The sequence below is a fragment of the Pogona vitticeps genome, chromosome 4 (genome assembly GCF_051106095.1).
Source record: "Pogona vitticeps strain Pit_001003342236 chromosome 4, PviZW2.1, whole genome shotgun sequence".
NCBI classification, from domain to species: Eukaryota; Metazoa; Chordata; class Lepidosauria; order Squamata; family Agamidae; genus Pogona; species Pogona vitticeps.
In genome coordinates this window covers 68,778,430-68,792,544 of record NC_135786.1, presented here as the reverse complement: position 1 = coordinate 68,792,544, position 14,115 = coordinate 68,778,430, and the positions used below count along the sequence as shown (strand labels likewise).

At 42.5% G+C, this 14,115-nt stretch overlaps 1 protein-coding gene across 2 annotated transcripts in view; it reads left to right on the top strand.

Moving 5' to 3' along the window:
• Positions 1–14,115, top strand: part of CC2D1B (coiled-coil and C2 domain containing 1B) — a 42,262-nt gene that overhangs the window by 24,993 nt on the left and 3,154 nt on the right. Inside the window, exons 15-22 of one of the 2 annotated variants that reach the window (XR_012086401.2) lie at positions 177–349; positions 2,494–2,619; positions 3,327–3,385; positions 4,194–4,310; positions 4,678–4,751; positions 5,646–5,704; positions 6,953–8,840; positions 10,323–10,422. Coding sequence is in view for 1 of the 2 variants with exons in the window: in XM_020788116.3 (XP_020643775.3) it covers positions 177–349; positions 2,494–2,619; positions 3,327–3,385; positions 4,194–4,310; positions 4,678–4,751; positions 5,646–5,704; positions 8,789–8,840; positions 10,323–10,422 (760 nt within the window). In the remaining variant the exon portion in view is untranslated. The remainder of the gene's footprint in view (positions 1–176; positions 350–2,493; positions 2,620–3,326; positions 3,386–4,193; positions 4,311–4,677; positions 4,752–5,645; positions 5,705–6,952; positions 8,841–10,322; positions 10,423–14,115) is intronic. The other variant, XM_020788116.3, reaches the window with a different exon arrangement.

The following is a 14,115-nucleotide window of genomic DNA, read 5'->3' as shown; positions in this document are numbered from 1 at the left end:
CTGAGTTAAATAATGCTTATCACTTAGACAACAAACATAAAATGATTTAATCTTTTTTTCATAGGATTAGTTTGAAAACATGAAAATGCTAAAAATTCCTGGCTGTATCATATGGGTCTAAAACATCATGAAAATATATTCTTCATTTTTATGTTGTTATTTTTACTTTTCTGCAGTGAAAGAACATCTTGAAATTCTGGAGAATAGAAAGAAACAATACTTAAAGGCTGCCATCCAGGCAAAGAAGCAAAATGACCTTGAGCAAGCCAAGATGTATCTGAGAACAGCCAAAAGCATAGATCCAAAGATTGAGTTGGCAAAAAGCGGCAAGTTAGTTGACATTTCCAAGGTTAGCAGAGGGAACCTAAATAGTGTATCAAGGCTGTATTTTCTTGGAGAGGCACCACCCATGCCAGCTTGTATTAGCTGAGGCCCTTTATTGCAGATAACACACCCCATGTGAATTTATCTCTTAAGAAATCAACCTAATACTTCGTTAACAAGAAGAGATGCAGAACCATTTCTCTGATTGTTATAGGAGCCTCTTTTTTTAATGTTAGTTCTAATTCTCCCTATGTTCAATTGCACCTAGTCACTTGGAATACCTGATTTTTCAGTAAATTCCTTTTTAAAATAGAAGTTAAACTTCACTGTGGTATAGTATAAGAACCTGGCTACTTTTCCTCCCACTCTGTTTATGGGGAGAATGTGTCACACTTACTTGAAGTGGGCAGCATACAGTTTCTCAAAATCAGGGTTAATTTAGCAGACAGTTGGAACAGGGAGTGGCTTTAAAGCATCTACAGTTCTGGGATGAGGAAACACTAGACCTTGGAAGTGATACATTTCCTGTTAACTGGCCAGGTTTACTGGATGATTCCGTACTTCTGACTCAAAAAATAATTTATCCAAGGTCTGGAAAGCCCACAGGTTGTGAATGGGATTTGTGAAATTTATTTGTTACATTAATTTATTTTCCTTGCTCTGAAGAGCTGAGAGCAAAATTTTTGCTTTGCAGCTGGCAGTGAGAGATTATATTGAAAATGAGATTGAAAGTAGCCCAGTGAATCTGAAAGCTGAGTTGGGATTTGCATATGCGTTTTCTGCCCTGGTCCAATACATTAGCAACAGCATCACACTGGCTCAGAGTATTAGATTGTATTGGGAGTGAAGGGAAATGCAATGAGATTGCTGGTGTAGATTCAGCTAAATAAAATATATGTATACAGTGGTGCCCCACATGACGATGATAATCCGTTCCGGGAAAATCGCTGTTTAGCGAAATCATTGTCATGCGAAATCATTTTCCCCATTGGAATGCATTGAAACCCATTTAATGCGTTCCAGTGGGGAAAATACCTCATCATCCAGCGAAGATCGCCCATAGGGAAGCCATTTTGTGAGCGCCGATCAGCTGTAAAAATGGCTGCCCTGCGAAGCATGGGTCCGGAAAAAACAGGGCAGCCATTTTGCAGAGCCGAAAAAATCGTCATGTGAACAAACGGTTCGCGAAGCATGGACCTAATCAACGTCCAGCGAAAATCCCCCATTGGAATGACTGTTTTGCAAATCGCTATAGCGATCGCAAAAAGTCATTGTAATGCAGATTTGTCGTTCAGTGGGGTCGTCATCTTGCTAGGTACCACTGTATCTTCATATATGTCTCAAGGTTGTGTAGTTTGTTCAGAGAAGTTGAAGTAATGTCCCTTTATTCATCTATAGATATGAAATGAATATTAATGAACACATTGTGTGCTCAGCTTTGGGGACTCACGATTTTGTCCATTCCTTATATTTTGTAATGTCTTCAGAGTAGAAGGTGCACAATAGCTGGGCCACTTTGCTTTTAACCTGATTTAGTATTTTCGTATTTTTGTGTAGTTGTCCACAAATGCAAAACTACATCAACACAGTTCACAAAAATAAAATGGCCATTATGTTTTATCTTACGTTTGACCATAAGTCATCAAAATTTCTCAAAGTACTTGCTAATGACTATGTTCATAAATACATGAATGTTACGTACCAATATATTTCTCACATATTAACTGCTCTATTTGTCCTGGAATCTGTTTTGGTCCTCCATTTTCTTGCTTGATGCCTTAATCATTGATGATTATCATTATGCTCGCAATTGATGTTCAGGGTCTTTTTGCCACATCCCCAAAGATTAAAAAGCTCTCATAACCTGTCTCCAGATGGCCCTTTCCATTTCTGTATTGGTACGTTATGGCTTTTGGGTGTGCTGTTGCACCATTTTCTGTTGTACGAGAATGTATCAGCTTTTGGAACTTTGACACTGACACCAAGCCTCAGCCTAGTATGACAGAGGGCTAGAGGTCAAATTTCAAATCCAGCATGATGTACTCTCTTACCCTTTTGCCCTTGTGCTCCCCCTTGATCTGGTCTGAATGATTTCCACAGAGTTGACTTTGTCCTTTTCTATCTCAACTATAATTTCTCCAAAGAATCTTTTTCTGTATTGCTATCTAGCTGCCTTCACCACCTACAGATGATGAGGGTGACTTTATTTTCATACATCATGAGGACGTGAGACTGTCTCAGAAAGCAGAAGAGGTTTACATGCAGCTCATGAAGTTACTGAGGGATCAGTATGAGGTAGGTCTGTATTTCTCTGTGGCAGAATAAGAGACTCCTTTGTGTTTCTCTAGCAGAAGAGGGGAACTACTGCCCTGTGGAAGTTTGAATATGGCCTGCTGGAGACTTCCCACTACGTCTGCCTGAGAGAGATGTCTCAGTTGGAGGTAGCAGTGTGGATTCCCCTTTGCTGTTCCATCTCTGATCGGAGATAGCAAAGAGTGTCTTCTGTTCCCCACTGACACCTCCGGAAGCTAGCTGGGTCACTGTCTGGTCCACCTAGCTTGTGAAATATTGTCTGAGCACCATTTTTGATTCCTTTCTCCATGCCTGTTGGAGGAAGAGGGGAAAGCAAGGTCAACTTTAGTGCTCTGGGGAAGTTTCAGTGGCATCAGATGAGAGTAATTTGATTCTCCTCTTTGGCACAGGACAGGACAAGTGGGAGGGAGCTGCTACTCAGGGGCTGGCTTCAGGAGTGCTTTTGCAGCTCCTACTCAAAAGGATGGTTACTTCATATGTTCTGTGTCTCAGTGAATAGAAGCAGCAGGAGGGGTGAAATCTGTTCATGTTTTTTAACTCTTAAGTTTTTGTGCACTGGGAAACCTGGATGGTTTCTGCCCTGGGAAAAATGTAAAGGAGCATTTGTAACTCACAGTACATTTCCCTCTGAAATCAATATTCAAAAGTAGTTTGTGGCTGACTTGTTTTTTATTCTTCATTTTTAATAGAAATGTGTGCAATATTCCAAGCAGTTCACACATCTTGGAAATGTAGCTGAAACTTCCCGGTAGGTTTAACATTTAAGATACCTTGTTGTGCCCATGTCATTAATGAATGGGACTTAATACAAATTTCATTTGAAAAGAAGGTTGGAAAAGGCTGTTCTACACATCAATACTATGCATTTTATCTGATGGATCAAATTTGAGTATAGGCAAAAAATCCCCATCCTTCATATGCCTTTTATGGTACACATCACAGCATATGGTGTCATAGAATACATTTCCTCTCATGTGAGAGAAAAAGGAGGATGTCTCTTAAGCTGTTACTTGCTCTCTGGAGTTTTTATAAGCCCTTGTATTTTGCATTCTGCTTTTAGAAATCTTCCCAATTAATTACAGTGCCATTTAAGTTGATTAATTGAACTAGTTAATCAAATATAGCAGCTCTTATTAAAACTTTATTAGCCATGCACAAATTACAGATTGCCTCTGCATTCATGCAATAAACGTCTTATTGTTAACTGGCTTGTGGAACAGAACACTGCCATATAATTGCCTGTGGGCATTTAGCCACATGAATAATGGTCTGGTATAGTTTGAGTGTAGGAGTTCTGCTTTTTCTAGAATACTGGACTTCTACCCCGTATCCTAAGCCATCAGTAATGGAAATTAATCTGAACCCAGCTCTGCTGTTGACCTCTGGCATTAAGTTATTATGCCAGTCTCAAATGAAGTCCAGTCTACTGCTGTCTGTCAGTTCAGCAATGTGGTTGAGACCCTCTTGCTCATTGCTAGAACAACTGACTCCAGGCATGTATCACTACGGGTTTTTTTCTGTTAAGCTGAATGTTGTTTCTCTGCATTGTATTTCAGGTTTGAAAAGCTGGCTCAGAATTGTAAACAGGATTTGGACATTTTACGGCTTGCCCAGGCCCAAGGACTTGATCCCCCAGGCCATCATTTTGAAGAGAGAACCTTTAAAATTGTAAGGTATAGAAAGCTACATTTAGGTTGATTGTATACAAGCAACAGTGAAAATGGTATGATTTTCTTATTTCTGCCTACAGAAGAACTTTACAGATCCTTTCTTAGCTCTTTGGACTTAATATGGATTGTCAAAGTTTTGAAGTAGATTTTCTAAATAGAACCGAACTCTTCCAGTTACTTCTGTGGCTATTTTTGGGAGCCGTTAAGCATTAAAAGAAAATATGGGGCTTCCAGCAAAATTGCCAGTTACACGATCAGTTCAAGCACTCTTCTCCTCTCTTGCCACCCCTCCTTCTTAACTTTTTTTTTTGAGTATGGAATGCATCGGATGGCTAGAATGATTCAGTGGTTCTTTTTGTTTCTTTTGTAGGATATTTTCTGAACTCAGTAGCACTGAAATGCACCTCATCATTGTCAGAGGAATAAATCTTCCAGCTCCACCAGGTAGTTGATAACGAGCATGCAGCGGCATCTAAAGAAGTTTTTGATTGACTGGTGCTTTTTGTAAAAGCAACATGAAACCTTCCAATCTTTTACGATTTTGCCTAATATAGGTTTTTAGACAACCTGTGAATTCTAAGTTCAGAGAAAATATTGGCTTGTTTTGAAGTTCATGTGTGCAGATCTCTGCTTGTCAGATACTCCTGCTGAGGGAGCCTTTAGGTGAGAGTGAGAGATTTCCCATTTCCCCCAGAGCAAACAATTTGCTGTGGAGGCTTGGTAGATCTTCAAACATGATGGGAGAAGGATTGCTATATCTGGTACTGGTGCTGCTCCTTAAGTAGATCAGAGTCAGCAGCAATGAATGTGGCTTCTGTCTACTAATTCTATCCTGTATAAATGCACTGAGGTGTTAAGCAGTGCTGTCTACCAGTGGGTGGGCTAGAAATCTGTTGAACATCATACAAGTACTTCTCACTTAACAACCTACCTGTTTTACAACCATTTAGACTTACAACCAGTTATCTAGTATGGGGAATCCCCTTTGTTTCATTCTGCCATCAAACCAGCCAGGACCAATGCCTGAGCTCAAAGCAGCCAGGAGCAATGTAACAACCAATTTGCTTAACAGCTGAGTCATAAAAATGGAACTCGGTCATTAAGTGAGGAGTACCTGTATTCCTTAAAATTTTATCAAGCAGTTTAGGGCAAAAGCAAGAGCATCTCCAAATATAGGCTTTCTACTTTCCATGAGATCACCAGCAGTCTTGTATTTATACTTGAAAGTCAGCAGTTGGGTGGGGCTTTTGGAAGACTTTGGGTAAAAGTAAGGGTGCCTTGAAAGTAATTTGTGCTTGATGTCACAAGATTCTTGATATAATTAATTTTCTTACCCAGGTGTGGCACCAAATGATTTGGATGCATTTGTGAAATTTGAATTTCATTACCCAAACACAGTGAGTACACTCAAGGATTTAGCTTCATTTAGACCTGGTTTGTTATGTTTCTGATTTACCGTATTTTTCGCTCCATAAGACGCACCTTTCCACAAGATGCACCAAATTTTTAGGAGAAGAAAACAGGAAAAAATAATTTGTTTTCTTCTCCTAAAAATTGGTGAGCCTTATGGAGAGGTCCATCTTATGGAACACATCCTAGGACCCTTTGGAGGCTCGCCCTGCCCCCCCCGGGGGTCAGAAGGGGCGAAATCGCCAGCTTCTGGGACTTGAGGCTTGGGAAGCTTCAGAAGAGTCCCAGAAGCTGGTGATTTCCCCCCCTCTGGCCCAGTGGGGGGGGGCAGCGTGAGCCTTCAAAGGGTCCTAGGGTGTGTTCCAAGATGCTTTAGAGACTCACCCTGCCCCCCTCAGGGGTCAGAGGGGGCAAAATCGCCACTTCTGGGACTCTTTAGAGGCTTCCCGAGCCTCAAAAGACTCCCAGAAACTGGCGAATTTGCCGGTGATGGCCCTGTGCAGGGGGGGAGCGTGGCAAGGGTCCTGGGAGGCTCCCTCAGACCCTTGCCACGCTCCCCCCACCCCCTCATGGGGCCAGGGGGTTAGAATTGCCATCTTCTGAGAGTGTTTGGAGGCTTATCAAGCTTCCAAACACTCCCAGAACCTGGCGATTTCGCCAGGGCTGGCCCCGTGGGGGGGTGGGGGGAGCGTGGCAAGTGTCCTGGGAAGCTCCCTTGGACCCTTGCCACCCTCCCCCCACCCCCCCACGGGGTCAGGGGGGATAAAATCGCCATCTTCTGGGAGTGTTTTGAGGCTTGGGAAGCCTCAAAACACTCCCAGAAACTGGCGATTTTGCCGGTGCTGGCCCGTGCGGTGGTGGGAGGAGCATCGCAGGGGTCTGAGTGAGCTTCCAGGACCCTTGCGACATTCCCCCCACCTGGAAGCTGGCGATTTCACTGGCGCTGGGCCCATGGGGGGGTGGGGGAGCCTCGCAAGGGTCCTGGAAGGCTCACCCGGACCCTTGCGATGCTTCCCCCCCACGGGGCCAGCGGCGACGAAATTGCTGCCTTTGGTCCATAAGACGCACGGACATTCCTCCCCACATTTTGGAGGGAAAAAAGTGTGTCCTATGGAGCAAAAAATATGGTATAGTAACCCTCTGGGCTGATGACCTCCATCATTAACAACTATTCTCAGATCTTGCAAACTGAAGGCTGTGGCTTCTTTTATTGAGTCAAATATTTTGCATTACAGATCCCACAACCTTCTCATTGGCCCCTTTGGCTAGTGCTGATGGCAGCAGCACTAGCAATTATAGGCACAACCTCTGGAAAGCCAAAGAGACTCCACTGCTGGTTTATAGAGGGCCTTTCCCAAATGCCCAAAGCACATCTCGTGATCTTGGTAATGCCCCAAACAATCTTGCAGAGTAAATGAGTAATAGTTAAAGACTGGAGCAATGGGTAGTTCACTTGCCTAAGCCACTTGGTGAGTTTATAAACGTTTCTCCTGCATAGCTCATTGTCTTAATTTGCAGTGGCTTCCACTGAACCCCTCTCCTGGGTTGTTGGAAAATTGCTTGAGGTTATTCAAAGAAAACCTTTCATTGTTCAGAACCAGGCCAGGCCTCGTTAGAGATTTGTTAGATCCCCTACTTTGATGATAGGGAGCTCCTTGGACATTCAAAGAGCACCTCTTGTTCACATCCTGTTCTCACTGCTATGTCTAGAACCATCAATAACAGATGAAATAATGCTTGAGTCATATTTTGTTGCTTTCTCTCCCTTTGATTCAGAGGCATGCACTGCAGTTTGTTCCAGTTTTCCAGCTTTTTGTATCCAGACAGCCATTGTGCATAGCTTGCATGAGTCTGAGGACCAGTAAATACATAATTCTCCTCATGGCCAGTGCATACATAACAATTTATAAGGTTTAGTGACCATTTCAAGAAATAACACATGGATGATACATGTACATTTATTGTGCCAATATAGTTATGGAGGAAGAACTGTACCTGTCTGGGGAACTGCAGAAGGCTGGGTTTTGCCAGAGGTTCCCCGGTATTGTTGTAATTCAGCAAGTGGTCATGTAAAGGGAAGAAGGTGTTATGAGGGAAATATTGGTGAATAGAGCCTGGGAACAAAGAGATTTGTGGGAGGGGGAAGATGAAAGTTTCAGGACTGTAAGGTGTGTGCTACAAGGCACTTGTGAAGAAAAAGGGGTTAACTGAGTGAGTTGAAAAGGAGTTTTAAATATGGCCAAATGCTTGCTTGTAGATGGATAATGTAAAAGTGGTCCTCAAAGTAATTTGATGTTTTCAACTCCTTCTTTAGATTGATCAGTTACCGTAGGGAGAGGGAACCTGGGCTTTATAGGGAGGAGGAATAAGAATTCCACATTTCTCTGAGGACCACTGGAGGCAGCTAGAGTGGTGGTGGGTTCCTCACCATAGTAGACAGGTGTGAATATGAGAAGATAATATCATGAGTGGCATTTACTGTATGCCTTCATGATGTGCATTATTTGAGGCTGAAGAAGCAAATGGGGGAAAGAGTTGCCTCTGGAAGAGAAAAATCTTCTGTTCCTTGAAAACTAGGATATATTCTAGAAGCAGCTGCAGGAATTGGGTCACATTGTCCTTGTTCAGTCCCTAGGGTTATTACCTACTGTGCTTGGGAGTAGAAGCTAATTTATTTTCTTGTAATGATTTAACTGTTACAAAGAGCAGTCATGTTGTAAAAGCTAAATAATCTCTTTGGAGCATTTTTGGACTCTAATGTTCTCTATTCTTTTCCTTCTTAAGGAAAGCAGGTAAAAGTTACTGGGGTAACGTAGATCAGCCCTTGTTCTGTATCAAAGTAAAAGGGCCCCTCTGTGTCCCAGTTGAGTCTGGCTTATTTTTTAAAACATCCCTCAGGCAGGTTGTTTTGTTTCTTTTCCAAACATTTGTATGGTATTGTACAGTTTACTCTCTCAGTATGGGTCACTTTTCTAACAAAAAGCAAATCAAAATCATGCAAAATATTAACGATATACTGCTGCAGGTATTTCAGGAAAATCTTTTTGCATGATTGCTTTTTTTTATAACAGGAGCAAGCCCAGAAAAGTAAAACATCTGTGATTAAAAACACCAATTGTCCAGGTGAGTCTCTGGGTTTCCTTTTCTTGGGTGGCGGGAGTCCCTTTTGGGTCTTCTTTTCAGAACTAGGCTGAAAAGGATGTGTCATAATAGCAGAACATAAATGAATGCTTGTTTCAGAACAGTAGGGACTTCCTAATTGGGGTTTCTTAACAGAGTGATTTCTGTGTGATGAAGTTGTCTGGCCTTGAGTCAGACCATTGGTTTATTTAACTGTATATAATTTGCTTTGCCTGTGATTCTCAAAAGTCATTTCCAGTCAGATGTCTACTGTCTTGCTACCTGATATAAGGGCCAGATTAAGAAGTGCTAAGGCATTAAACTATGTCACATTTAAGAGTCATCATAGCATTATCAGAAAAGGCATATTATGTAAAACTTGACATTTAATAATACATAATACAGCAGTACTGTATATAAATTTGTTATGTATTTTATATTTAGAAGCTTCTTCATAATTTGGGACCCTAAAGTGTTGATTACTTAGCTTGTGTGTAAATTCAGCACTACTTGAGATGTTTTTCACCAGGAGCTAATAAGAACTTGAACCTGCTGGTTTATGCACTTGGAAGTATGTGTATATTGAGTTATGGCAACTGTGGCCGGCCTTGACCCTTCAGGTTCTGAATATGTTTCAAGGCTTAGCAGCTCTGTCCTCTGCCTCATCCACCAATACTTTTACACTATACCACTGAGCTTCAATCTAAACATTACAGGGGAAAAAGTTTGGTCCTCCTGCCTGTGCAAAAGCCCATTATGCAAGTGATTGGATAGTTTCTGAGCTTGTGTGAGGAGTTTACTGTACATTAAAAATTAAAATACAGTTGAATTCTGCAAGCATAGGAACTATTGAGCCAGAATGGGCTATTGCACAAGCAAGAGATAGGACAGTATTGTGTCCGGGTTTTGTTTTGTTTTTTAAACGTTCCCACCATCTACTAAGGAGGTTACCTGATCAAAAAATGAGATAAAATTAGTCTTGATTTGTTCTTGACATAGTCAGGCTTGCAAAAGCTTTACACATATAGGGACTTGCTGGGATCATTGCTCATCTGTTCAATTTATTTCTAGGCCATTGTAGTTTGATTACATATAAATGTTGTATTTTAGCACATAGTATTTTTCCTGCATGGTGTAATAAATTTTAACAGACCCTTAATTGCTTGCAACTCATTTTGCAGTTTTATAAGATGAGGGATTACTTTATGTTCTAAGGCACTCTGAAGTACATTCTTCACTGAAGTTTTTCGTGCTTAGCATAGGGAGAGGCACTTTTAAGAGCGTAGGCTATAGAACAAATTCATCCTTATAAGTTAAAGAATTAGCTTTTGTAAAAGATCCATTATGTAATAATTTTATGAAGCAAAAGTAGGCAAACTGAAACTGACGACAAAGACCAGACACTTAATTCTACTTGATTTTGGATTAATTCTGCATGCTGTCAACAGCTCCGTATATCTTCTGTACTTTTCCATGCATTTCCAGAATATGATCAGCTGTTCAAATTGAGCATTAACCGAAATCACAGAGGCTTCAGAAGAGCAATTCAAGCCAAAGGGATTAAATTTGAAGTATTCCACAAAGGGTAAGTATTTAATGCCAAACAGACAGCAGTTCAGTGCCCTCTGCTGAATGGAAGCAATGCCTTATGATTCGTGCCTAGGAATTCCATGTTTGAAGAAGGGATAGATTCTGCATTGATGTCCTATGGAAGCTAAATGCCATGAATATCTCTTTGTTATAGATTTTGTTATAGGGATCTCGTTACTTTTTTTGTGAGTTAGGGATTATTTTGCTATACGACTGAAGTCATGATCAACAATAGCATATTAATTGCTAATAAAAGAAGCCTTCACAGAAATTAACCATGCTATAATAATTTTCTAATCAATAGTGGTGTCTATTGATTCTAGTTGGCTCACAAATTTTGATTTAGCATAAAAGGATTTCATGTAAAAATGTCTAGTTTTCAAAGTGAGTCTGCCAGACTTTTTGAGTACGGGCTTCCATGTATGTATAAGCAGAACAGCAGGTGGATAAAATACAAGACTGCCCTATTTTAAACTTTGTGGTGGATAAGGCTTTTCTTTCACTTGTAGTTTGCTTGGTCCACTGTAGAATGCAAAAAACTCCTTGCCAAGTATACCAGTTTTATTCACAAGATACCTGCAAGGCCCAAGGTACTTATGCCGCTAGACACGCCACAGTCCCATAGCATAGCAATACCTAGATGAGTGTTGCAGAACCACCACCATCACACCACACATACAGTAGATTCTTGCTTGTGATGCTTTCTTCTATTTTCTGATGAAACACCATGGGGATACAGAGTAATGCTAGTGATAACCTTGAAGGCAGCTGTCAACATTTTTACCCAGATCTCAACAATGACTGTCAACTGGGCAGGTTAAGTTGGCCAGCATTAAAACAGCAAATTGAAAGGAATCCCTCTTTTGGTCAGAAGTGATAATGTATCGTCATGATACAACACAGAGTAGTTCGTTGTGGTTGTTTTAAGGTTGTTAAATCCAGCATCAGTGCAGTAATAAAAATACTTATTCACTGTTTATTGAATATTGTTCAACATAAGGCTTCATTATTGCTTAGGAGAAGGAAATGGTGGCAAGGAAATACACTAATTTAACTCATTGGGAGTAACTGAAATAAATGGGTTAAATTTAACATAACACTTGAGGGTTTCACACCTTCTCCTCTGTGTAGCCTAAGGACACTGGCCAAAAACAGGATCTGGAGTGTTTCCATGGACAAAGTTATTTTCTGCAGTTCTCTATGCATGGAGGGGAAAGAGAATGGTGATTGATGGGAGGCCTCCTATCACGGTTCTCACACTCTTTAAAAAGGCTGGAAGTTAAGAACAAAGCATTCTCTTCTCTCTCTCTCTCTCTCCACACATGAAGGGAAAAGAGCTCAGAAGGGTGAGCTTTGCAACAGTAGCCTCTTATAACAGAGAAGAAAATGTGAGGAAGGAAAACTGTAAAGTGGACTGGGAAAAGATTTGTTGAGCTCACCTGTCCTCTTCACTGGGAGAAAGGTTGCCTAGAAAGGAAATAAACAAACAAAATAATTTTCAGTAAATATCTTCCTGATGGACACTATGAGAAATGCCATTATACCTTATGCAAGCTGTTTTAGTTGACTCTTACTTGAAAATGGGGCATGTGGAAAGCACAGTCTATATTTTTGTTTCAGTTCCCAGGAGGATACCTTTATGAAACTATTCTGTATTGCCATTATTTCCAGGTCGAACTGTTGTCTCTGTAGCTTTTCTTCAGCACTAAACAAAATGACACATCTACCCCTGCTAGCACTTTTTTTACACATGGGCTATTCCTTTAAATGCAGTTCTCATTGTGTTTGTCCAGTCACTGACTTCTGTATGACAGTAGGCAATATGTATATGTGTCAGGATTGGACATTTATGCAGTGGATGAGTTTCCCCCTTGTCTTATTTTTCCTTCCAGCATGGGGGATTTGTTACATTAATTCTGTTGACAAAAGCACTTTATCACCTACCCTTGGATTTCTTGAAATAAATGGATCAGGAAGGATTTTTTATATCCATAAAGCGTGTCAGGTTCTTTTATGGTTTTTCCACGGTGTGTTTAACAGAAAAATCTAACTCTTGTTGTGTTGAGGATGCCATGAGAGGTGTTACGACTGACCTGGCTGGCGCTCCTGTCGAGGCTCTGGTTGACGGCTGGTTCGCCGCCGCGGCTAGGGCTGTAGACACGAGCGCACCTAAACGCCCTCTCCAATGCAGACTCCACCTGGCACCCTGGTTTAACCAGGATCTCCAGGCGCTGAAGCGGGTTAGGAGACGGCTAGAGCGCAAGTGGAGAAAGGACCAGACGAATTATAATAGGATAGCTGTCAAGGTTGCCACTAACCTTTACCTGGCTAAGGTAAAGGCTGCTAGTCGAGCATACTTCGGATAAGCGAAGCGTTCAATCAGCAGGTGGAATTATTCCGTATAGTGCGCGACCTATCCGGAATTGTTCTGAGTGATGGGCCTCCCCCTAGTTTTTCACCGGACCAATTTGCAGCATTTTAAAAATCTAAAGTGGAGGCCATCCGCCGGGACCGCTCTCCTTTTATGAATACAGTGAGTCGTGTGGAGATGTCCAGCGCTCCGTCTTGCCCGGTAACTTTTGACTCTTTTCAGCCGTGCCACCACCTCCTCCCTTGACCCTTGCCCGGCCTGGCTAATCAAAGCAGCCAGGCCTTTAACAACGGAATGGGCCACTGTAATAATTAATGGGTCTTTCCTTGAGGGCAGATTTCCATCTGCCCTCAAGGAGACACTCATTAGGCCCATTAGGAAGAAACCTAGTTTGGCGGCGGACGAAATTGGCTATTATAGGCCCGTCGCCAATGTTTCTTTCTTAAGCAAGGTGGTCAAGAGGGTGGTGGCCGACCAGCTTCAGGCGCACCTGGATGAAACGGATGCCCTGGATCCATTTCAGTCGGGCTTCAGGCCGTGCCATGGTACAGAAACGGCATTGGTCGCCCTGTGTGATGACCTGTTCAGGGAGGCCGACAGGGTCAAAGTTTCTCTGCTGGTGGTCCTCGACATCTCAGCGGCCTTTGATACCATTGACCACGGTATCCTCCTGGGGAGGCTCTCTGAGTTGGGAATCGGTGGCCTGGCATTGGCCTGGCTCCGTTCCTTCTTGGAGGACCGTCCCCAGAGAGTTCAGCTTGGGGAGAGTGTCTCGGCCCCGTGGAGTCTCAATTGTGGGGTTCCACAGGGGTCAATTATCTCCCCAATGCTGTTTAATATCTATATGAGGCCGCTGGGAGGGGTCATCACGGGGTGTGGAGCATCGTGTCATCAGTATGCTGATGACACCCAGCTCTACATCTCCTTTTTTCCAACCACAGGAGATGCCGTTCTGTCCCTTCAGCGCTGCCTGGAGACTGTACTGCAATGGATGCAGGAGAACGGGCTGTGGCTGAACCCAGACAAGACGGAGGTACTGAGGGTGGGCGCTCCCACTATTGGCGGCTTGGGAGACTCTCTCATTTGGGGGGGCCACCCTTGCTGCAAAGAGTGGGGTTCGTAGCCTGGGGATCCATCTGGACCCGGCGCTCACCATGGAAACACAGGTGGCGTCGGTGGTCCGCTCTGCCTTTTGCCATCTTTGGCGGATAGCCCGGCTGCGACCTTATCTCGACATGGGGGCGCTCACTACCTTGGTGCATGCACTCGTAATCTCTAGATTAGACCACTGTAACGCGCTCTACGTGGGGCTACCTT